The 23,059-nt window shown below is 33.0% G+C and overlaps 1 protein-coding gene across 6 annotated transcripts in view; it reads right to left on the bottom strand.

Annotated features, from left to right (window-relative positions):
* LOC100011628 (solute carrier organic anion transporter family member 1B1) overlaps positions 1 to 23,059 on the bottom strand; it is a 72,917-nt gene that overhangs the window by 23,265 nt on the left and 26,593 nt on the right. For 4 of the 6 annotated variants that reach the window (XM_007503543.2, XM_056799349.1, XM_056799347.1 and 1 more), the window contains 8 exons: positions 20,556 to 20,697; positions 16,986 to 17,118; positions 11,677 to 11,798; positions 11,306 to 11,452; positions 9,909 to 10,007; positions 6,579 to 6,824; positions 4,401 to 4,565; positions 1,969 to 2,164 (listed from right to left, as the gene is read on the bottom strand). In XM_007503543.2, the coding sequence (XP_007503605.2) occupies positions 1,969 to 2,164; positions 4,401 to 4,565; positions 6,579 to 6,824; positions 9,909 to 10,007; positions 11,306 to 11,452; positions 11,677 to 11,798; positions 16,986 to 17,118; positions 20,556 to 20,697 (1,250 nt within the window). Of the gene's footprint in view, positions 1 to 1,968; positions 2,165 to 4,400; positions 4,566 to 6,578; positions 6,825 to 9,908; positions 10,008 to 11,305; positions 11,453 to 11,676; positions 11,799 to 16,985; positions 17,119 to 20,555; positions 20,698 to 20,876; positions 23,044 to 23,059 lie in introns of those variants that run through there. The other 2 variants (XM_056799346.1, XM_007503545.2) reach the window with 2 other exon arrangements.

The following is a 23,059-nucleotide window of genomic DNA, read 5'->3' as shown; positions in this document are numbered from 1 at the left end:
TGACCTCTTGCCTCTGACTTTGACCAGGTCCTCCCTTAGGGGCTTCCTTGTGAAAATTCTATTCAATCAGTAGAAAGAAAGTGATTTATCTTGGGGAGATGCCACTTGCTTATATCTAGAGGCAAGCTATAAGATCTAAACCAGGGAATTCAGCAATCATCTACAGACTTTTGAAAAGGCAATAGTTTTTACAGCAGACAAACAGCCTAGAAGAATATTTATATTAATAGCTCTAGCCAATGATCCCTTAGGTAGTAACTCAACTTTATTGAAATAAGGAGTTGAGGTAGTGGTTTTAAGAAAAACATTGCTTCCTTTTTTGTTTTTTTCCTTACTCAGGTCCCAATAAAAACAAATTCATGCAGTCTTTGCTTTGCCCTGAAGTCCTGCTCCACTTCTATGATCCTGCTAAAATTATCACTCAGTCTTCACTTCTCCACTTCTTATTAGACAATTTATTCAATTGTCAGGCTAGACAAAAGAAATTGTCATGGGTCTACTCTAGTGGGTCAGAAAGCCAGCAGTACTAGTAGGTAGATCAATTCTGATCCTACACATTATTTATATAGGCATTCCTGGATGTCAGAAGAAGCCTGGAGAGGTAAAAGCAAATCTAGTCCATGATTGAGGTGGGGGAAAACTAAGGCAAGATCCAGTCATGAAGGATTAATTAATCTAAAAAAGAAGCTGAGAACTCAAGAATGGTTTTCAGATCTTTGTAGGATAATTGTACAGAGTTAAATTATTAAACCTAAAATCAAAACAAGCCTTCTGGGACAATACTTAGGGACTCTGATATGGGATTTGGAATCAAGAGGACCTCATCTTGTATACAGTTTCCCTTATTAGCTGTGTGACCCAATACAAATAACTCAAATTCTCAGCCTCTGTTTCCTCCTATATGAAATGAGGATTATAATTGCTGCTGTTTGTCCTTCATGTCTTCACTTGTGCATGAATTGGACTTTAGTGAGGCAGAGTTTCACAAAGTTATCATCAGGTTCACCCTCCCTCCCAGAATCATCAAAGTCCAGTAGCAAGACAAAAGTGATGATAATGATCCTGGATGATCCTGGATCCAGTGGATGATCTTGGCATCTTCAATTTCTGACCATGTTTTAAGCATTCCAAGTTTAAGCATTACACTGCTTAAGCCTCCTTCATGGCCTTTGGAACAAATTATTCTCATCTACCCATGATCAATAGGGGAAGTCTTCACACGCTTGGGCTAGGTACTCCCTTAACTCACTGATGATGAGTATGATGAAGTAACTCATCACTTACTTCAACATGATTCATCCCATCTACAAAAATGGTTTACTAGAGAATGGCCAATGCACATGTGATAGCTTTTAACCACAGGCGAGAGTTCCATTATAGGTGGACACCAAAGGTGGATGAGCAGCACTGAAAAGGGCTTGACAAACCTTCACACCAGACTTTCTAGTCTTCCTTGAACTGCTATTTACTCCAGGTTTATAACTGCACTTATCTCCCAGAGTTGTGAGTATTAAGTGAGATGAAACATGAAAAGTACTTTGTAAACTTTGAGGCCCTATATAAAAGTTAGCTAAGTATTATTATTTTTTCCAGTAAAAATAATATTAAAATGGAATTTTTTGGTAGAATTGGAAATTTGATTCAACATAATAAAGGTTTTCCTTATAAGAGAAGTTGTTGAATATCAGAAAGGATTAATACTTAGGCCATGGAATCTTCTTTTAAAATCTTTAAAAATATGACAGTGGTTCATATGACTGCAATGAGTGCTTTAAAGGACATAATAATAATTAATAACTTGTCAAAGACATATTCAGTTCTATAATTGAATATTAAGGAATTCCTCTTGGTTTTAGTATTGATTTTGAATAGTTTAAGTAAACACAAGGTTTTCCTAATGATCCTTAAAATCTTTTGTCATGAAAAATGCACATATTATTATAGAATTGATTCTTTATAGATACATACCCATTGTAGGTTACTGTTAAGCCAGCTATGAGGTGATCATCACAGGTCAAAAAATAAAATAGTGCTTGAAAAAGTGAACTAGAAACTCTGGAAATTATAAGTAATTTGAGAATTCCAAATGTGGTCAATTTAAATTTTTTAGAAATGTATCCTCCCAAGAAAACTGAAACAGCGAAAACAGGCATTACTATTGTTCCTATAAAGAAAAGAAGGGGGTAAATTGAAATTATGCAACTGTAATTCTTTGATATACATTGGTCAAGACAAATCATTTTCTAATGCATCTCCATAATCTCTGAAAAAGCTGCATAAGCTTTAAGCTTGATTGACTTTTCTATAGAGGTATGGGAATCATCTAATCAAATTTAATAATAATGATGATAGGGCATATCTTTCTAAATGTTAAGAGGTTATTAATTTTGTCTTCTAATAAAGATTTACATTAGGAATTGCAAGTTACTGGACTTTTTCAGGACTACTCTCTAAGCCATATACTTTACCATCCAATTAATTCTTTTCCCTATTTTCATTTCTCTTTATCCACATGTTGACTATGCTAAAACTTACTATTCTAATGGTAGTACATTAATCAGTTTTGATTTATTAATGCATCATCCTTGAGCTACTCCTGTCAATGCAAAAAAAAAAAAAAGAAAACAATCCTTGTAATTAAGGATCTGAAGTGCTAGTGAGATAAACATGTATATATAGATAACTGAAAGGTGTGTACAAATTAACCTCCTCATAGAAGTTGCTAGCAACTGATGGGATAAGAAAAGGAAAGAGGTGTCAATCAAACTGAATCTTCTGTTTTGTTGGCATATTCAATATTCAAGCAAATTTTATTGATGATTTTTTGGAGAAAAGAAATGGTGAGAACACTCAATAGGGTATTCGAAAGAAGGGAAGACCATAATTTAGAATTATTTGATTTTCTGTTCTCTTTAAAAAGATTAGGTAAATATATATTAATTTTATTAGTCTTTTCAAAGAAACAGATTTTAATTTTAATATTTCTATAGTATTTTAATTTCAATTTTATCTAATTCTTTTAATCTCAAATTTCTCCCCTTTTCTATTTATTTTCTTTTTCTTTACTTGCTACTTCTTAGTTTGTAAATTACATATCAGTTTACTAATCCTCTCTTTTTCTATTTTGTTTAATGTATGTTTGTACTGGAGATGATTTTCCCTCTAAGAGTTATTTTAGCTGTATACGAGAAATTTTGGTATGTTTGTTTCATCATTATTATTATCTTCCCCATAAATATTAATTGTTTATATGATTTATTCTTTGATTTACACAGTATTGAAGATTTTGTTGTTACCTCCATTTGGGTCTGTGTCTTTTGCTTCTTGTCCCTGAACCAATGACATTTTTTGTAGTATTTATGATCTAAAATTGAACTATTTATTACTTTTGCCTTTTTATATTTATTCACAATATTTATGTTCCCAAAATGTATAGTCAATTTTTGTAAAAGCTTATGAAATATTAAAATCTATATTTTTTGCAGTCACATTTAGAAGATGTCACGAGTTTGACCTTTTAATTTCTACAGTTTCTTTGTTCATATCTATGTTTTCCCTTTTGTTTATTTTTTGTTATACTTATTCAAAATTGAGAGAAGGATATTTATGTTTTCTGTCACTGTTTGGGTTATTATTTATGTCTTTGTCTCCTTTATGAATCAGGATGCTAAGGTATTTGGAGCACATGTTTATTACTGACCTTGGTTTGATTTCTATGGTTTCTTTAAGCATAAGGTAATTTTCTTGTTTGTCCCTTTTTATCTTTTGAATGTTTGATTTTGCTTTTTCAAATGGTATGATTTTAACTCCCACATTTTTCCATTTACTTGTTGCATTGAATTTTTTTCCAGATTCATTTTTATTTTGTTAATCTTTGCTTATTACATGTATTTCTTATAAGAGAGTGCAGAGTTTTGTTTCCTATACAATTTGTCAGTCTATTTCATTTCATTTTGTTGTTTAATTTATTCTTAACATAAATAGCTATAGTATACAATATTTTGAAAATGAATTATAGAAGTATGAAACAAAATACCACATGAGATTAGAGCCTGGAAGTCATTATTGACAAATAAAGATAAAGCTTCCTGTGGGAGATAGCATTTGAGTTGGACTTTACAGGATAAGTTGGAATTTAAGGAATTTAGAGGAGGAAAGGGAGATTTAACAAATACAGAGAAGAACTAGAAAACAAAGATAAAAAGGAAGGTCAGTGAAAGAAATATTACTTGGGAAGAAAATAAAAAATTTTAAGCTAGAACATAAAGTTTTTAGAAAGGAGTACCCTAAGGTAAGATTAGAGATAAAGTGATGACATGTTTTAGATAACCTTGAATACATTTAAATTTTACTCAGTAGTCAATGGTTCAGTATAATAAAAGACAAATAGCAACACTTACCCAAAAAAAGATTAGATTTAGACATGGATATGTCAAATGCCTGTTCTAAATACTTTGGCATATAGGTAATAATTCCAATAAAACTACAACTAGTCAATGTTGATGAAAGCAAGTAGATAAGGTAGATCTTGTTACTAAGGATACATTTCAAGGAGTAGAAAAAACCTAGAAGGAAAAAAAAAGGCTGTTGGGGAGGAATATAATCCAATATGTTCAAGAAAAATACATTCTTTTCTTGCTAAATGGGTGGACGTGTATTAAGGATTTGGATAAATGCAATCATAGAATCATAGAATGTTAGAGCTAGAAAATCACCAAACCTGTCTCCTTTCACAGATGACAAAAACAAGGTTCAGAGATAGCATAATTTGCCCCAGGTCATGATGCTAGTAGAATGGTGTTTAAAATCCAGTTCTCCTGATTTCTACTCCATTGCTATCTTTGGAACATGATGTTGCCTCATTCATTACTCAAGGGAGTAGTCATTGAAATGGTGACAATGTGTTGTCTGTTACTTTAATATACTTCTGCAATTTTTCCATGCATCTTCAATTTTATTAACATTGTTATTCCTCTGATCAAATGGGGTCCATAATAGGAATCTCTCTCTCATTCTGTTAGCGTCTGGTCATGTTCTTCTTTAGCCCCTCCACAGAGGATTTAGTTAATGCAATGCTGGGTCTCCTCTGGGCATTTTGTGAATCCTGGTGCAAAATATTGGCTTTTCATGTATTATTTCTTGCACTCATCATGTGACTGGTTCTCTTTATTTTGGGGGGTTTAGGTTTCCTTGGTTATATCATTTATTCTAATTCTTGATCACTGGAAATATACTGTAGACCAACCAAACCCATTATACAACTGTTCATTGTCATTCTGTCATACCCTATTATGTTAATATTAAAAAACAGATGTTTTTAGGTTCTTCTACAGTAAAAATAAATTCATGGTAGAAGAATGCCATGTGCATATCTTTTGCGGAAGGGTGGAGAGAGATTGGGAGATTGGGGAGGGAAGATACCAGGAGGAGGAGTAAGATCCATGGAATAATTACAACTGGAAAAATGGTCGAGGAGTATGGGAACTGACTTTTAAAAAAGGTATTGGTGTTTGGGAGATGTATAGGGAAAGAGGAATAATATGGACTAAGCAAAATTTGTCAATAGATGTTAATATATGTATAATTGTATCTATAGAATACAGTGAGAGAAATTAAAGGTTAAAAGTAAACCAAATTGTAACTAGGAATGTTTATTATTAGTTTTCACAGATTTGGAGTCAGAGAACAGGAACTGGAATCAAACTATGTACCATTTGTCACATTGGGCAAGTCACTCCATCCCTTAAATCATCAGTTTCCTAACTTATAAAATTATGGGGTCAGACTGGGTCACATCTATGGTTGCTTAAAAAATTTTAATCATTTATTTTTAATTGATTAATTAATTTAGAATATTTTATATTTATGTTATCAGATACATGATTCATGTTCTTTCCCTCCTCTCCCCTTTTCCTTCCCCACTACTGGAGATATATGGTTCTTTCTAACTCAAATGCTTTGATCCAACAAATAGATAATATTCTTCATATGTATTTATATAGTACATATTAAACAGAATATATCTCTGTTGAAAATAAACATATCAGAGTAGAGAGAATAGGGCAAAACTTTTGTTAGCATCTAAGGCAATCTATAGACTGAGATATAAAAGTCCCTTAATCTATTTTTTCTTTCAGTTTTCTTTACTATGAAATTGGATTTAGGTTCTAGTCCTATCTGTGTCTTTGGAGAAGCATTTCAGCTCTTTGGGTCTCAATTTTATCATTCATGAAATGAAAATACTCTATTAGATCATCTTAAGTTCCTAAGATCATTTCTTCTATTATCTGTATGTGAATACTCAATGTGAATAACTATTTTTCTCATCCGATAGGTATTAAATGAAAAGCTCCATTTTCCTTTCCTTTTCTACCTGCCACACACATTCAAACAAATTTCAATAAATGCTTAAAGGAAATCATTGTAGCCAGAAGCTCTGAGTTTGGAGAACATTATTTGATATAGAATTATGCTTTCCACATTGAAATTTTATTGATATTAATAGTATAAGGGAGGATAGTCTGCTTCTCTTGTTTGCATATATCAGCAAGAGTTAATTTCATTTGTGTCCTACTCACCTGCCAAACCTTTAGGCTTCTTTGTTTTCTCAGGATTTCTAAAAATCACTTTTTGATCTCTATTGTCATTGGTACTAGATCCATCCAGAAGTGTTGGACCTGTACTTTGCCTTCTTTTTTCCTTCAGATGCTTAGGAAAGAAAAAGAATGGCACCCCAGAAACAATACTAAGTATTCCTGCTATGAGAAAGCCAAGCCACCAAGCACCAACCCAACGGGAATCAGTTGGCTCAATTGTTATAGTGCCTATGAAAAAAATTTTAAAGTCATCAAAAAGTCACAATGTGAACATGTATTATTTCAACATTTCCTACTACTTCCTCTAAAGTTTAAATTATTCCATTTATATTTGTACAAGAAAACTTTTTTATGCAAGAAAATTCAATGTTAAAATATATTAATGAGGTATACCAAAACAATAGAATCAATGAGAAATAATACTAACCTAGTAAAATTTTATTATATCAAAATTTCATGGGAAAAAAGGTGAATAATTCTATTCACGAAATTCATTTAATTATAACAGAATAATAAATGATCAGTACCTGCTATATGTAAGCAATTGTGATAAAACAACAAGCTCTCCAATTTGGCAATAGAAAGATGAAATTAGGCCCAGATCCTGTCTTCAAGTGTTTGAAGTTCAGCCATGTTGGAAGCTAAGCTCTTTATCCCTAAGAGGCATAGTGGGCATCAAATCCCAATTTATGGCACAGAATTTCATATTCTTAAACATGGAATGGACCTTTTAGATCTAATCTAATTTCATCATTTAATTAAATTCATTCATAATATTCACTTCATAATATCACTTCGGTATATTTCTTTAGAAATGCTGTATGCCATAGTGGATTTGAGTACTGAGATAATACTCAGAAATACCCGAATTAAAATCATACCATAGACATATATTGACTATTACTCTAGCTAAATCCCAATTTCTCAGTGCTTTGGAAAATTTCTCAGATTATACATTGAAGAACAGTTGCTGATTTGAATTGGTTATAATATTTTTTACCAAAACTAACTATACCAATTTATTCTCAGATATGGAAAACTTCCTTAAAACCCCTCTTAATATCTTCAAAATTTAGTAAGCACTTTTGTCACAATGATTCTTGTTTGCTAAGGAATGCAAATCTTATTATCCCTAATTTATATATGAGACAATTTGTAGAGGTGAAATAATTAGGTCATATATAATATTAGAATTGTAACTGAAATCCATATGTCTAGAGTCGAGATTCACTGCTCCTCTCATTATACAACTTGTGATAGGATCTTGATCTACCAACTCCTTCAATGTGTTTTAAGCTATTTCTTTTCTTAAAGCTAAGGATGCAGTCCTTAAGACTAGAATAATCCTGAAGATAGTGACAGTGTTAAAATTAGTTTTACAAAAAATATTTTTGTAGAGAATTTTTTCTAATAACATGGAAACAATCATAAGAATTTCAGAGGCATGAGAAATTTTAGAGATCATTCTGTTTAACCCCCTGGCAATTAGAGCAAATTGAGACCTAGAGATGGACTTTCTATAGGTGATACATATAATGATATGGTTGGAGATAGAATCCACATTTTCTACTTCATAGTTAAATGCTCCTTCCCCAAGGTTTGAAAGTGAAGCATAATTTCTTAAGTATAAACATCACCAATAGATATTTACTAGGTTTTCTTTATATGCCTAAACAATATTAGTCTCCTGGAATCAAGCTTTTATTAGAAAGGATGATCATTAGTTCTCGGATGCACAACCAATACTACATCCATATCACACCTGAAGAGTGGCTCACAATATGAAAGACAGTCATTTTAGTCTTGCTCCAGTGACCCTGATGACCCAGGGCTCTTACAAGCTATTCCATTTCTGGAAGACACTACTAAATTAAAAATTCTTCAAGTTAGAGCCCATTGAGAGAATATTTTTCTGCTCATTGAGGACCAGTTGCATTAAATCTATAAGAGTTCATCAGCAGAGAAATAGCCACCACTTAATGATTTTTATAGCAACTACATCATAGTGTCCATGAAATCCATGAGGTCAGTAACACTATTTTAGTTTAATTTTTTATCTTCCCTTTTGTGTAGCACAGTGCTCTGCACACAGTAGTTGCCTAAGACTATTCATTGAATTTAGTGAACTTGGTACTAGAAGTCAGATGGGATCTGGATTGTCCAAGATTATTCACTAATGACCAAGTTGCTTTAATCCATATGTAAAATAACTTCATCAGAGTTTTGGTCATAATAATTGTTGGTAAGTTGGCTTATGTCACAGGGAGAAAATGTTATAGCAAGTAAGCATTTTTTGATGAGCTAATCATCCTACTAAAAACTATTGAGTTCGACCCCCCTGCACTCTGGGACCAACAGACAGGAATCTGTCAATGAGCTTAAGTTGATATAAGATTTGCTGTTTAATTTTTTAATATTGATCCAGAGGAGTCAATCTCCATGCTTGTCTTGCAGAGGCACCTCAGTGGAGTCTCTTTTCAAGGAAAGTCCAGACCTTTAAAAGGGATATTTTGTTCAATGGAGTCAGCATGTCAGTCCTGAGCATGAAGGCCTGCTTGATAAGGAGTCATCACTGTAAGCTTTGAATAGTATTACTCCAGAAATAATTTCATGTGAAATTGTTTCATAAATAGCCTTAGAAAGAGCAGATATCCATGTAATCCTGGCCATGTCACACAGAAAAAGAAGACCGCTTTTATTTTTCTTGATTGACATATGGGGGCTATTCTCCTCAGTAACTTTAAGAGAAGAAATATGGATGTACTTTCAATTCAGTCCATCCAGACAGTGTACAGGAAGATTTAGGTGAAAAAATTAACTATCAATTTTTTTTCTTAAGGTATATGAAAACTTTCAGCTTGCATGAAAAAGATGGGAAATTATGCAAGCTAGTTGAAACTGAAATGAATCATTTTGGGCAACTTGTCAACTAGCAAATTGATAATTCCATTATAATTTTCACTTTCCAAAAGACCCATTAATTTAGACAGATGTTTAGTCACAGCAGTTAAGAAGAAAACTTTCCAAATTATGAGAATATATTTTTAAAAGCCAAATGATTATTTGAATGTTTTACCTGAAACTGATATATATGTATATATATACATATATACATATATATATATACACTGAACTGAAAATTTATTCTTATTACCATTCTCCATGGTTTTCCTACTTGAAAATAGAAAAAATGATATCTTCTCATATTAAAATATTGAGACATTGTAAGATGATTTAAGAAAATTAATGTAATGGAAAAAAGACTAATGAATAGAATTCTATAAGTATTGATTTGACCTATTTTATACTTACTTAGGTCTATGTATCCAATGTCCACATACAGTTTTGCACATAAAGATCCCAGCAGATATCCAATTAATGGGCCAACCATTGTAACTGAATGTATAATGCCTGAAAAATTATAAAATAATTAAAGCTTTCCAAGTAACATAGTTTCACTTTAACTTTATTTAACACATTTCCTTAATTAATATAAAACTATATGATTATCTCCCCAAAATCTTTAATTAAAAAAATCTCTTTCAAAACAATTCTTTGTTTCTTTATAATTTCTTTTTTCCATCAAAAGAATGCATTGATGGAAGGGAAAGTGAAGTTCAAAGAGTTTTAAAACAATTATTATTACACATCTTATTGGTGTGATGCCAAGCTCACATTTTTGGTGGGAGAATCAAACTAATATTATTTGCTCTCTAGTTAAAGATGTGAACATTAGAGATGAAAACAAAGCAGAGGAGGGAAAATAAAGGGTCATTTCAATTGTGAGGTCACTAGATTTACCTTATGGTCTGTGTCCACATGGCTTTCAGACAGTAAAGAATTCAGAGATTAGTATACAATAGTAAATAGCAGAGGATATTTGTTCTCTGTGGACAAAGCCCATTTAACAAATTGACTATATGATTTGCTTCAATTAGAATCAATATGAGGAAAAGATTCTACATTTCCAAGAGGTGCTGATAGACTACTATCAAAATTTGGGCAAGAAACCTTTTTTTTAGGTCCTTAAAAAGGAGTGTCCCTTTTCATCCAAGATATCAGGGACAAGGTTATGACTTTCTTAGTTTTTTATTGAAATGAGAGATAAGAAAGCTACTTTAAGATTTTTATAGATTGGAGACCCAGGAAAGATTTATCTTGGAGGAGAAGGAAAAGAAAGGCAAGGTGAGACAGACTTGAAAAGTAGTTTTCTTAATTCTTGTGGCCTTCCTATCCAAAGCTAAAGTTCAATAAAGGAGTCTCTACTGATTGAGAAACCTAATAGCCTCCTGGAATTGAATGACCATCTCTTAAAATCTTAGGACTATATTTAATATCTAAAGGCTACAGAAATGAGTTTGCTAACCCCTGATAAAATCAAGAAGATAGAGCAGGGAGAAAGGTGAAGAGCAACTTAGAATTTTTTTTTTCTAAATATGCATATAGGACCAGTAATGTTACTTTGCCCTTGATAAGTTAAACCATTTATATATTTCTTTACTTTATATGATCATAAAATCCCTTAAATATTCCCTACATCTCCCTACAAAAAGTTCTGTTTTTATGAATAACAGTAAGATTAAGCTCTATTTTCCAAATTGAACGGAGGTGAGCTAATCAGAATGAGTCAAGCTTGGAGATTTGTTCCTGGAAGAAAAGAATAGACTCAAAGTATACAGTGGAGTCAAATATTAAAAAAATTACATTACCTATGTAAAAAGTAGATTGTCCTTCTTTAGCAAAATTATCAATATATGTGATTCCCAGAGGTGCAATTGGAGTTTCCCCAATTCCACGTAATGTGTTTCCCAAGATTACGTATATCCACATGAATGAACCAGATTCATTTTTGCAACCTTTGAATACAAGAAGTTTGGTTCCTCAGCAGAATATACTTATATATCTATATTATTCTACTTGAATCTTTTATTATGTTTATGCCTCTAATTTAACTTTTATTTATCCAGTTAAATACTACATGTATTTTCATACTCAAAGGTGTTATCTTAGAGTAAATGAATAAAACAGACATGGAAACGTTTTCTTATTTATTATTGTGTTAATGATCATTAATTCTTACTTGACTGTACTAGAATGGATGATCTGTTATGGCCAGATGAACTGACATCAGTTGAACAAGGAGTGTAGGTTTCTGTTGAATTGTCAAGTGGCTTAGCATTTAACGCTGAATCGTACCTATAACTATGAAAATATAATTGGAATATTTTTAAAATATTTCCAAATGAAGCTATTCATGATTCACAATTTTGCAGACCAACTTTATAATGCATTATTTAAGAAACTAATGGCTAAAAGAAACATTTAAATATCAGCAAATGGATAAAAAAGCAAATCCCTTTCTCTATATTTCATATGTGTGTACATTTTTCATTGTATATATAGGAAAACATAGCCAAAGTCATTGAAACAGATAACTTATTATAAGATTATGCTAGTTTCTGTTTAAATATTAAGTTGATTAGAAAGACAGATTATGGTCACTTAACTATAAAGGAAAAAGTACAGTTGCCCTATGCAGAGGCAATAAATAACCAGAAGATATAAAACCACAGGAAGATATTTGATTTGCTTCACTTTATGTAGGCCATAAATATGGTCCACTTTGGCCAAATGATGAAGAGATGGAAAGTTCAGAGAGATAGCTAGAGTGTTGGGTAACTGACTCAATGAAAGAAAAGAAATTAATTGTGCCTAGTATGTGTCAGGTCCTGGGAACACAAAGGTAAAAAGTGAAACAATTACTCTCCTCAAGGATTCTACATTCTTTTATGAAAGGTGAGGTGTACATATATAAGTATATTCAAAAGATACACAAAATGTAAACAAAATAATTTGTGAATGTGAGAGGGAGCAACTGGCAGCCAATTCTCATTAATTCCCCAAATTAGATCTAAGGGGAAATTTTGGATAATAGTGAGATGGTGATACTTACACAGCTTATGCTGTTCTTATTTGAGCTGTCAATAAACCTTTTAGTTAGATCAATTATCTGTAACCCTTGAAATCCTGACTCAGTTTAAGAGAGTTATCTTTCTTTTGGTGTGGTCATTTATATTGGGTAAAATAGAAACCCACTGTAAGGGATGTAATATGACTTTGAACTAATGATTAGATTAGAGTAGGAAATCTATAGGAAGCAATACTATATGTGCATGTAAATATCTATGTACATATATGTGTGTTTGTATGTGTGAGTGTGTACTTTGGAATCAGAAGTTATAGAATTGGAAGACAGCCACACTATAAATTCCTTTAATAACCCATTCTTGTGGAGTCTATTTAAGCCTATTTTGTATTGAAAGCCTCTGAATATATATTTTCCTCAAAAATTTTCTGTGGCATTCCTGCAGGTATCAGTACCATCAGCCCCTCTAAAAAATGCAAACAATTTTGTCTCTCAAGGAATGGTTTGGTAGGTGTAGCTGTTTTTACCTAAAGAATGTTTATTCAGTAGTTCTTTTTCCTTAAAATCAAGTTATAGAGCCCACAAAAAATCCAAATGTAGTTGTTTAAACATTACCATGTATTAAAGGACAGTGAGTATTATTATACTATATTTACTATATTGCCCCTTCAATAACCCCTATTTCTGTAATAGTCAACTTCTATTTCTCTACTGGATCATTTTATGCCATTTTAAAACATGCCAATAATGCTCTCATTCTAAATACAAAAACCAGAGAAAACACCTAAAAGACTCTTTACCAGGACTTTGAAGTCTTTTTGTATGTCTTTCTTCCTTTCCTCCACCAGACTCCTGAGGAGGAGCTATCTACAGTTTTATCCTCTATTTCCTCTCCTCTCATTCACTCTTAAATTCTTTGCAATCTGTCTTTGGACCTCATCACTAAACTTAAAAAGCTCTCTCCAAAGTTAACAATGAGCTCTTACTTAATAAATCTGGTTGTATTTTCTTGTTCCTTTTTCTTCTTGATGTAGTCACATTTGACATTGCCTAGATTTATTTGCTCTCATCTCTGAGATATCAAACTGCTCTCTCCCTGTAATCTTCCTGTCTGACTATTCTTTCACAGTATCCTTTACTGCCTTATTGTCCCTATGGTTTGGCTCTCTTTTTTTCCCAGAATCTTTCTCTTAATCATGTCATCAGCTTCCCAGTGGTTGAATTCCCAGCTTCATTCGTCCTTCCCTCTGAGATTTTGGATACTATGACTGTCTGCGGAAGAGGAATAAAATCTTAGAGAGTTATAATTTATCTGTTATTTGGGAAAGTGGCAAATTAGCTTAAATCCTTTAGAATTGTTGTGGCTTGAGCAAGATAATTAAGAGATGGGACTAAGAAAAAGCCTTTCCTGAGAAACTGAACTTTTCAGCTATTAAGGAGAATATATGAAGATATCTTGGGAGAGAGCTGAATAGTAGGACTTCATTTACACAGTTAATATTGAAAGATACTTTTGTTATGAACATTCTCACACCTATTTCCTTATAAATCATGATTTATTTACTTATATTATTTTCATATTGTGAAAAACTGCATACTTAGTAACTTTTTATGTTTATCTCAATCTAGGAAGTGAGATTACAATATTTGGAGAGATGAGTAAAAGCTTATAAGGAAAGTGGTTTTCCCACATTAAGTAAATAGGAAGTACTTAGAGCTATTTCAGTCATTTGTAAAGAAATGCCAGGACAAACCTTTTAATTTGTTTGGAGTACAGGATAACAATTAGTTAAGTATCCATCCAGTGAGGTAGCATGTAAGAACCTGTTACATATGCGTCATAGTTTCTAAATCCCTGGGATAGATGAAATGATCCTTTATATGCCCATGACTCAGTCTCTCTCTCTTGCATTCTAATCCTCCATCACTTATTGCAAATTAGACACCTCAAATACTGTGCACAAAAGATATCTCAAATTCAAATTGACCAAAACAGAAATCAATAGTCCCCCCCACCCCCAAATTTCCCTTAGACTAAATTTCCTTATTTCAGTTCAAGGCATCTCATTCTTCCAATTTCCCAGTTCATGACCATGCTGTTTTTCTTAATTCCCCCCTCTACATGGCTGAGTGGAGAAAGTGTTGTATCTAGACTAGGAAGAACTGATTTTGATCTTGCTTCTGATATTGACTTTTATGACCCTCAGCATGGCACTTGGCCTTTCAGCAAAATGTAATAGTACTACCCAGTATTATTGTGAGCACCAAATGAGATCATAGAGGTAAAAGTTCTGAATGCCTCAATGCATTTTATAAATGCTAGCTATTGCTATAACCTATCAAGCCTCAGGTCTTTCAGTTTCCATTTTACAACGTCTCTCATCCAACTCCTTTTCTTTACTCATCCACCTTAGTTCAAATCCTCATCACCTCTCATGTAGACTGTTTTAACGACTTCCATTTTGATTTTATTGACTCATCTCTTCCCATACCAATCCATTCTCCACTCCTTTTCCAAAGTAATATTTCTTAAGTGCAGATTTCCCTGTTTTACTTTTTGCTATTCAAAAAAAAAAAAACCCAGAAACTCCCTGTTTTCTGGGATAAAATATAAACTTTATGTTTTTTAAAGTCTTTCAGAATTTGCTCCATATATATCTTTCTACCCCATAACGTATTATTCTCCTTTAAATATCACATTACCCACTCATATTTAGAATACCACATTTAAAAGAACACCCCAAATCTTATACTGAAGAGAATATGACATTTTCACCAAGATTTTCAGTTGACTTCAAGTATATGATATTAGAGGTAGCAGGAATTTTATCGATTATCCAGTTACTCCATCTAACTGTCTAATTTTACAGATTAAAATCTGAAGCTGGGAGACATATAGGGCCTTGGCCAAAGTTATACAGCTGGTAAAGGGAGGGCCAAGACTTGAACCTGGACTTTTAATTCTGGAGCTCCTCTTATTTACACTACATGCTGTCCTTTTATTCCTCAATATTTGAAAATGCAATCTTGAGAATTCGTTTATTGCATATGATAAACTTATCACTAGATAAACTCATTCTTAGGTAACATCAACACGGAGATAGTTTCAGCTTTGTTACTCAAACCTCATCAGCACCCTTGGTTGCTTCTGCCTCTCTTTCCCTAGGCTCCCTTTATAGAGGACTCAAAATTATAGCCATCTCTTCATTTGTAACTGGCTACTCTGTTTGGTTTCGATTCTCCCATCATTTTAATAATTCTCCTTTGCTCACCCATCTAGCACATCCCCTAGCATCAAATTTTCAGCTTCCTTTTGTGTTTTGCTTTCTATAAGATTATAAATCCCTTGAAGATATGGACTGCCTTTCTTATTTTAACTTGTAGTCCCAACATTTATAACATAATCGCATGCACATAGTAAGTGCTGGATAAATTTTTTCCATTTTGTTTATTGTATATTGATGTAATGCAGAGACTAGTATATCTGAAAAATACATTGTTGGAGTTCCAATAGCATTTTCATTATTGTGCCCTCAATCTGGGACTAGAGAATCTATTCATTATCCATATAGTTAGCACACAAATCTATATTAAGTGTTTGAGAGGAAGATAAGATCGAATCAGTCTAATTTTGCATTTTAGTAAAAGAAAAATAAAAGTATTGGCACCTGAAACATAACTTTCAAATATCTAAACATGAACTGATCACAGCTTTCACATTTTAAAAAATCATATGGGCAGTATCTGATAAAAGAGCTTTGACTTTAGAGTCCAGACAATCCATATTTGTGATTTATAGCTGACACTGACCATGACCTAAGACAAGTCATTGAACCTCAATTTCCTCCTAGTTGTTTTTGAAGATTGTAAATGGTAAAACAAGTATCCCCAGCAGAAGAAATGTCCTAAACCATTGAAATGCTAGATTCATTTAGTTCAAACTTTTTTTTTTTTAAATTCAAACATTTTGAAGATTGCTATAAATAGAATGCCTGCTTTGGAGTTATATAACAACAAGATCCTAAGCCAGAAAGTCAGTCCCTTGTTCCTCCTATATCATGCTCTCTAACACATACAAAATATTAATTTGATTAATTACTAATTAATCTCAACTAATGATATATTTTTCCTCTTGTTACCCAATTGGCAAAAATCATTACTTGTTATAGTACCTTATAAACAAAGACAAAAAGTACATATTAGATGGAAAGTTATTTTGTTTACTTCCTGGGATAAAAAAATAAATGTTTTATTCACTTTCCTGGGATTTATCAAACTTTTTTTATTTATTCATAAATGTAGGTAGGATATAAAAACAATTGTGTCATTTAAATAAATACATGTAAATTCTATCCCATTTTTCATAATCTTGGAAAAATTTCCAAATAAGAAATTATTTTAATAAGTCTAAAAATGTGGAATTCTAATGTTATTTTTGGATGTTATTATTGTTTAATACTTACTATCCCATGAAGAAGTGAGGTAATGCAGTTAAAATACTTCCAGTTCCCATAATGAAACACCCAGTTCCAATTAATCTTGGTATGTGAGACTTAGTTCCAAAATGACTTACCAGTGTAATCATCAGTAGATTGCCTAGAAGTAGAACAACTGTATTTCAGCATAATTCAGTTTTTGCAATATAATTTAATATAAGCATTGGCCACATGAAGGTTTTTTTGGTAGATATTGGAAAGAGTAAAAATTATGTACAAAATATTCTAGCTATTATCTCTGTCCTCAAGGAGCTTGGAATCTAATTGAGAAAAAAACTAGCATGAATGAAATGGAACAATTGTATGACTGTGTTGTCCTAACAACAATAATAATATTGCATAATCAGAGTCAAATAAAAGGAAGAACAATTAAGGAAATTCTCATGGAAGTGGTGGGACTCAACTGAGACTTGAAGGTATAATGGGATTTATTTTGAAGACAAAGGAGGAAAAAAGATAATGATAGATTCATGAAAAAGACAAGAAGGAGATAACATGTTTTGTTTTGTTTTTAATAGTGACCAAATAGTTTAACTGACAATTGAGCAAGGAATGCCAAATCAATAAGAATGCCAAATCAATAAATAGTCCAAGCCTAGGAACTGGTCAAATTAAGATGGTATAATATAAATAGGACCAGTGGCACCAAAGGTAAAAGGAAAGACACAACTGAAAATGAAAAACAATGCTAAAATAGGATAGTTCGTTTCTTTGAAAAGACCTTTTAAATTATTAATTTATATTTATATTTAAATAAATAAATCAGACCTCCCATGTGATTTTGCAGCTTGATTTCTTATAACTGACTCTTGTATAGGGCAGTGTAATTATTCTGAAGTTGAAAAAAAGACAAAGGAACAATACAGTAATAATGAAAAACCCCACTAAGATGTTAATTCTGGGCAGGATATCATAAAGCACTACAGAATAATGAAAACAAGCTATCATTTTTATTAGCCAAACTCACTTTTGCAATCAAGACTATAGCACAGTCATCATCAGAAGTCCAGATAAGTCTTGAGATCTTGGCACAGTCATTATACAGTAATATAGCTATGCAAAGATATTTTGGGTATTTTTCTACATCTGTTGTAACTTGAATTTCTTCTCTAAATGAACTGATTTACTGGTAAGTAGAATAATTTTTAAAAATCATAGAAATTCTCAAGTGGAGATGCAACATGACTTTATGTCATCATTTGTTCCACATCATATAAGATTATAATATTTATCTAAGAGATATTAAATCCCTTTTCAATGGCCAGAGAATTCATGTGATTTAAACAAATTTGAAAATCTATGACCTATAGTCAGGGCTAGGCTTGGAAAAATGGACTGATAGTCAAAAGTATATTTGATAGTCATTGTGTTTAAAGTAAGGCTTAACAATTAATTGAAGAATATGTATCAATATCTTCATGCCAAATCATGTAATATAAATGTTTCCTGTTTATTTTGGAAAGTTAGTAGTTTAATAATTTATTTTATCTAGTCTCAAAAAATTCATAGAATGCCTCTGTTTATGATATAAAGGAGCTTACATTTGATTATGTTATCAGTAGAAATGGGGAATATAAGAAAATAAATAAATTACTTAATAATAGCTGGCATTTATGTAGTAGCTACTATATACCAGGCATTGTGCTGAGCACTTTACAAATATGATTTGATCATCAGAACAACTGTGGGAAGTGGGTGAAATTACTATCCTCATTTATAGATGGGGAAACAGAGGCAAATATAAATGGAATGATTTGCAAATGGTCAGAAAACTAGTGTCTGAGACTGGATTTGAAATCGTGTACCTGACTCCAGACCCAACACTCTATCTGCTGTATTACCTAGCTGCCTGATTTTAACTAAACAAAATAACTTATTTTTTGAAGGAGTTTGAATTTTGTATATGGATTCTTTATTAAGACATATTGAATTTTAAATAGAGTCATTCACTGAAATGTAAAGACATTCATTGAAATAAGGAATTACATATGGTGAATGCAACATAGACCTGAAAATCCAGTGAGAATTAGATTTGTGAAGCAAAAGGTCAATGTTTCCTTTTGCAGTGAGTGAGCTATTCAGTGGAGGCAGAGAATTAACGAATAATGTAGTAGTTAGAAGACAAGTACAAGAAACAAAGTATATATCATGAATAAATAGGCAGAGAGAGAGGAAGAAAACCAGTGTAGTGCAGAGTTCTAGAAATGGTTCTGGAGATCACTTGTGAAATTAGAATCTGTTACCCTAAAAAGTTATGATCCCCAGCAAAAACTATGATTCTCAGAACTCCACTCACTTCCTGTCATTAAGTGCTGAGGTAGACATTATAAATTGGGTGGAGTTCCATGTCTAGCCCACTTTATTTCCTATGGTGGCTTTGGTGGAGCAGGCATTTTGAACAGGTAGAAAAACTTAGTCATATGGTTCTATTTTGTCAGATAATAAACTTTAAAAAGTAATACTTTAAGTATTGGATATTAATTTAACTCTTACACTCTTCAGATCTTGTCTAGCTCAACATTTTACTTTTACAGATCAAGGCATTTGACAAAGTACTTTGCTGAATTCATAGAACTTATTCCTTTCAGGAACAGGACAAGAATCAAACCTCCTGATTGTCCTCATGACTACAATATTTATGCTTCACAAATGAGGGAGGTTTTTAGCAGTGTAAAATCAATGGCAAAGGGGTGGAGAGAAGAGAATATGTATTTATGTATTACATTATATCTTCCAGAGATAGTGCAATGTGCTTTAAAAGAACCCCAATATTATCTTATTTGACCCTCATAACAACCTTATTATGTAAATGCTAGTCTTATCCCTATTTACAATTGAGGAAACTGAGGTCAAGAGATTTTCCTTAATGGAAGAAGAGGAAGAGGGAAGTGAAAGAAAACATTTTAGAATTCTTTCCAAGAAAGACTGTAATTTTCTCTTCCTTGTCACCTGTGTCTGATAACATTGGCTGACCAATGAGAGAATGGAGTGCTCTATTGCCATCTGATCCTGTGAAAGAAGAGAAAGTGTAGGAAAGATTTTTATAGTTGGCTCTGAATCTAAGCATTGGAAGATATTTCAGAGGCCATCTAGTCCAATCCATCCTTAGCTAAGAAATTCCTTTACCATGTACTATATATAGACAATCCAGTTTTTGTTTAGAGACTTCCAGTGGTGAGGAGACAAATTACGTCCTAAAGCAGGCCAATCCTTTAGATAGTCCAATTATTTGAAAAGCCATCTTTATATAAAAGTTAAACCTGTCATTTTTGTGATTTTCAAATTCATTTAATAAACCTGATATTAATGAAAAGGAGGAAAGTATTGTGGCATTAGAATGAAATAAAATCCTTTAAGGTTTAATATTTTAAATTTTGCATTTTCAATGATTTGATGGAGGGAGGGGAGAGGGGGATAGTGTTAGTTAAGAGTTTACCTTGAAATTGGACAAAATTAATTTATTAGCTTCGGTATCTACAAATATTTTTCTTTTCAAGGCCCAAGACTAGCTACTAATTTTAATGAAACAAAAATTACCTATTTCAAAGCTACCATCAATTAAACCAGCTTCAGATGATGTTGTGCCAAATCTTCTTTCTATCTGAGTGATTGAACTTTTCATGACAATTCCTGCTAGTGTTTTGCACACAAAGCTGAATGTCAGGGCCACCACAAATATCTATTCCAGAGACAGAAGAGGTAGGAAAGTATAGTTGAATAAAAGGCCACAAGTGCTCCTGTGTCAGTGTATATGAACTTAAAACAATCTTTGCTGTCAACTTTCACAAATATCTCATTTACTTTTCTTATTATTTTCACCTTTGGTATAAGATTTTAGTATAACAATGTTAAACTTACCACCAGTATTTGAGCAAAGGATTCCTTTGGCCCAGCCTTCACAGCTTCCAGGAAGAATAGCCCGAGTAGTGACAATTAAAAGTCATTTATCTTATCAATAATTCTTAGGCAATTAGATGTAGTAGTCTAAGGCAACTACAAAATAAGCAAGATATTCTCCCTAACATCTAACATATTAACAAAAGTTAACTATCAGGGGACTAAAGCATCTGGGCTTGTTTCAAGGTAACAGTCCCAGTCTCACACATGACTAGCAAGAAGCAAGTAAGTATTTGTCTAAGACAGTGTTCAGGAGGAGTTTGTTAGGCAAATGACAAAAGATTGTGATTCAAACTGCAGTTAAGAAAGATGTGGAGACTGAGGGAATTGTGCTACAACTATTCAAGTTTTGTTCTAGAGTAAGCAAAAGAGCTTGGTAAATGCCTCTCTAAACTGGCTTATTCAAGAGATTCCAGGATTCTTTGATGAAAGGGGAAATACAACAACGATTAGAGATTTAGAACTGGAAAGTATTTTTAGTTATTGACTTGTTTGCTCTTTTAAAAAAGAATCTAAGTTTAGACAAATGAAATGTTACCTCATTCAGACAGTAAGTTACAAATACAGAAAACTCAGAAGTGATCTATAAGAAGATAATGAGGGATTACATTATTATAGAACTTTAGCATTGGAAGGATTCTCAAGAAAGATCATTCTAGGATCATTTGTGAAAATATCTGGAATCAGAGAATCTGAACTCAGCATCCAATTTTGAATCATAAAACCTGAGTTCAAATTCCTGTTGTTACTTAATACTTACTATGTGACTTGGGGTAAGTAACTTCTCTTATTTTTGCCTCATTTTCCTTATTTGTGAAATGAAGGCAAACACTAATTGAACACTAAGTCACTTTCAAGCTTTAAATACTAATGTCTTATTAAAGAAGAAATTAAAGGGTGAGGTATTTAATTGGAGCAGGAGAGAAGGGCAAAAAACTCTTCCTCCCATCCCCTAAGTGAATACAGCATTTTTAGATGTCTCCACAATGAATTCTAATGTTTTCTGTCTCCTCTAACTTTATCCTCCACTCTACTGCCAAAGTGTCTTTCTAATACCAATCTAATTGTATCATTCCCCTACTCAACAAATTCCTGTGGCTCCCTATCACTTCTAAGATCCGTAAAAGTCTTTCAAAAGACATTCAAAATCTTTCATAACCTGCTCTCCCTCTCCAGCCATTTTTCCAGTCTTCTTACATCCTATACCTCAGCCCACAACTCAAGTACTTTGTGATCTAGTGAAATTGACCTTGTCATTCCTTATCTCCCAACACTGGGCATTCTCACTATTTCCCCTTAAACCTAGAATGTTTTCACCCTTCACCTCTGCATTTTGACTTCTCTGGCTTCCTTTAAATACCATCTAAAATAGCACTTTATTTTGGTAGTAGAAAAAGAGACAGTGAAGTATCAACAATATAAACCTAAGCTATGTGTAGCTGATAATGAATGAAAGACCAGGGGCGAGAGTAAAGATGACAGCTTATTAGCAGGAAAATCCTAAAGCTGCTCTGAATTTCCTTCCAAACTAATCATTTAAAAGCTTCTCAAAAGGACAGAAGTCAAAGCAAGATGAGCAAAGAGGCTCTCCCACTAAATAGAGTGTGAAAGGCAGTGAGAGGGGATTTCCATATTATAAGGTGGCAAAATTGCCCAAGGAAAAGGGCAGGCTGAACACTCCCTCCACCCCCACCCTCAACCTATCTTGCTAGAGGCAGAATCAAAGCCCAAAGCCAGTACCTTGACAACCTCTGAATTCTAGGATTGGCTACACCAAAGAAAAAGCACCACTGACCTACTCGGGGGGCTCCAAGCCCTGGCAGTGAGCTTCAAAGCTTAATACCACCAGACTCATGTAGTGGCAGTAGAGGCAATAGTTCAGCAGCCCAATAGCAGCAGGGGCAGGGAAGATAACCTCAGTGCAAAGCACTGTGAAGCATGTTACACAGCAGACCTGCCCCTGGAAATCCCAAGCTTTGGAAGTGAGGTTCAGAACTTCAGAACACTGGCCTCACATGGCAGCAGGCAGCAGCAGCAGGCAGTGTCAGCAGCAGTAATGGAAGATAGCATCTGGGCAAAACACTGCTGAAGCCTGCTACATCTAACAAAATTCCCCAATCCCCTCCCCCCAAAGAAAACCACAT

This window comes from Monodelphis domestica, chromosome 5 (assembly GCF_027887165.1).
Source record: "Monodelphis domestica isolate mMonDom1 chromosome 5, mMonDom1.pri, whole genome shotgun sequence".
Lineage (NCBI taxonomy): Eukaryota > Metazoa > Chordata > Mammalia > Didelphimorphia > Didelphidae > Monodelphis > Monodelphis domestica.
Note: the sequence above shows the minus strand (reverse complement) of the source record. Positions and strands in the feature narration are given on the sequence as shown.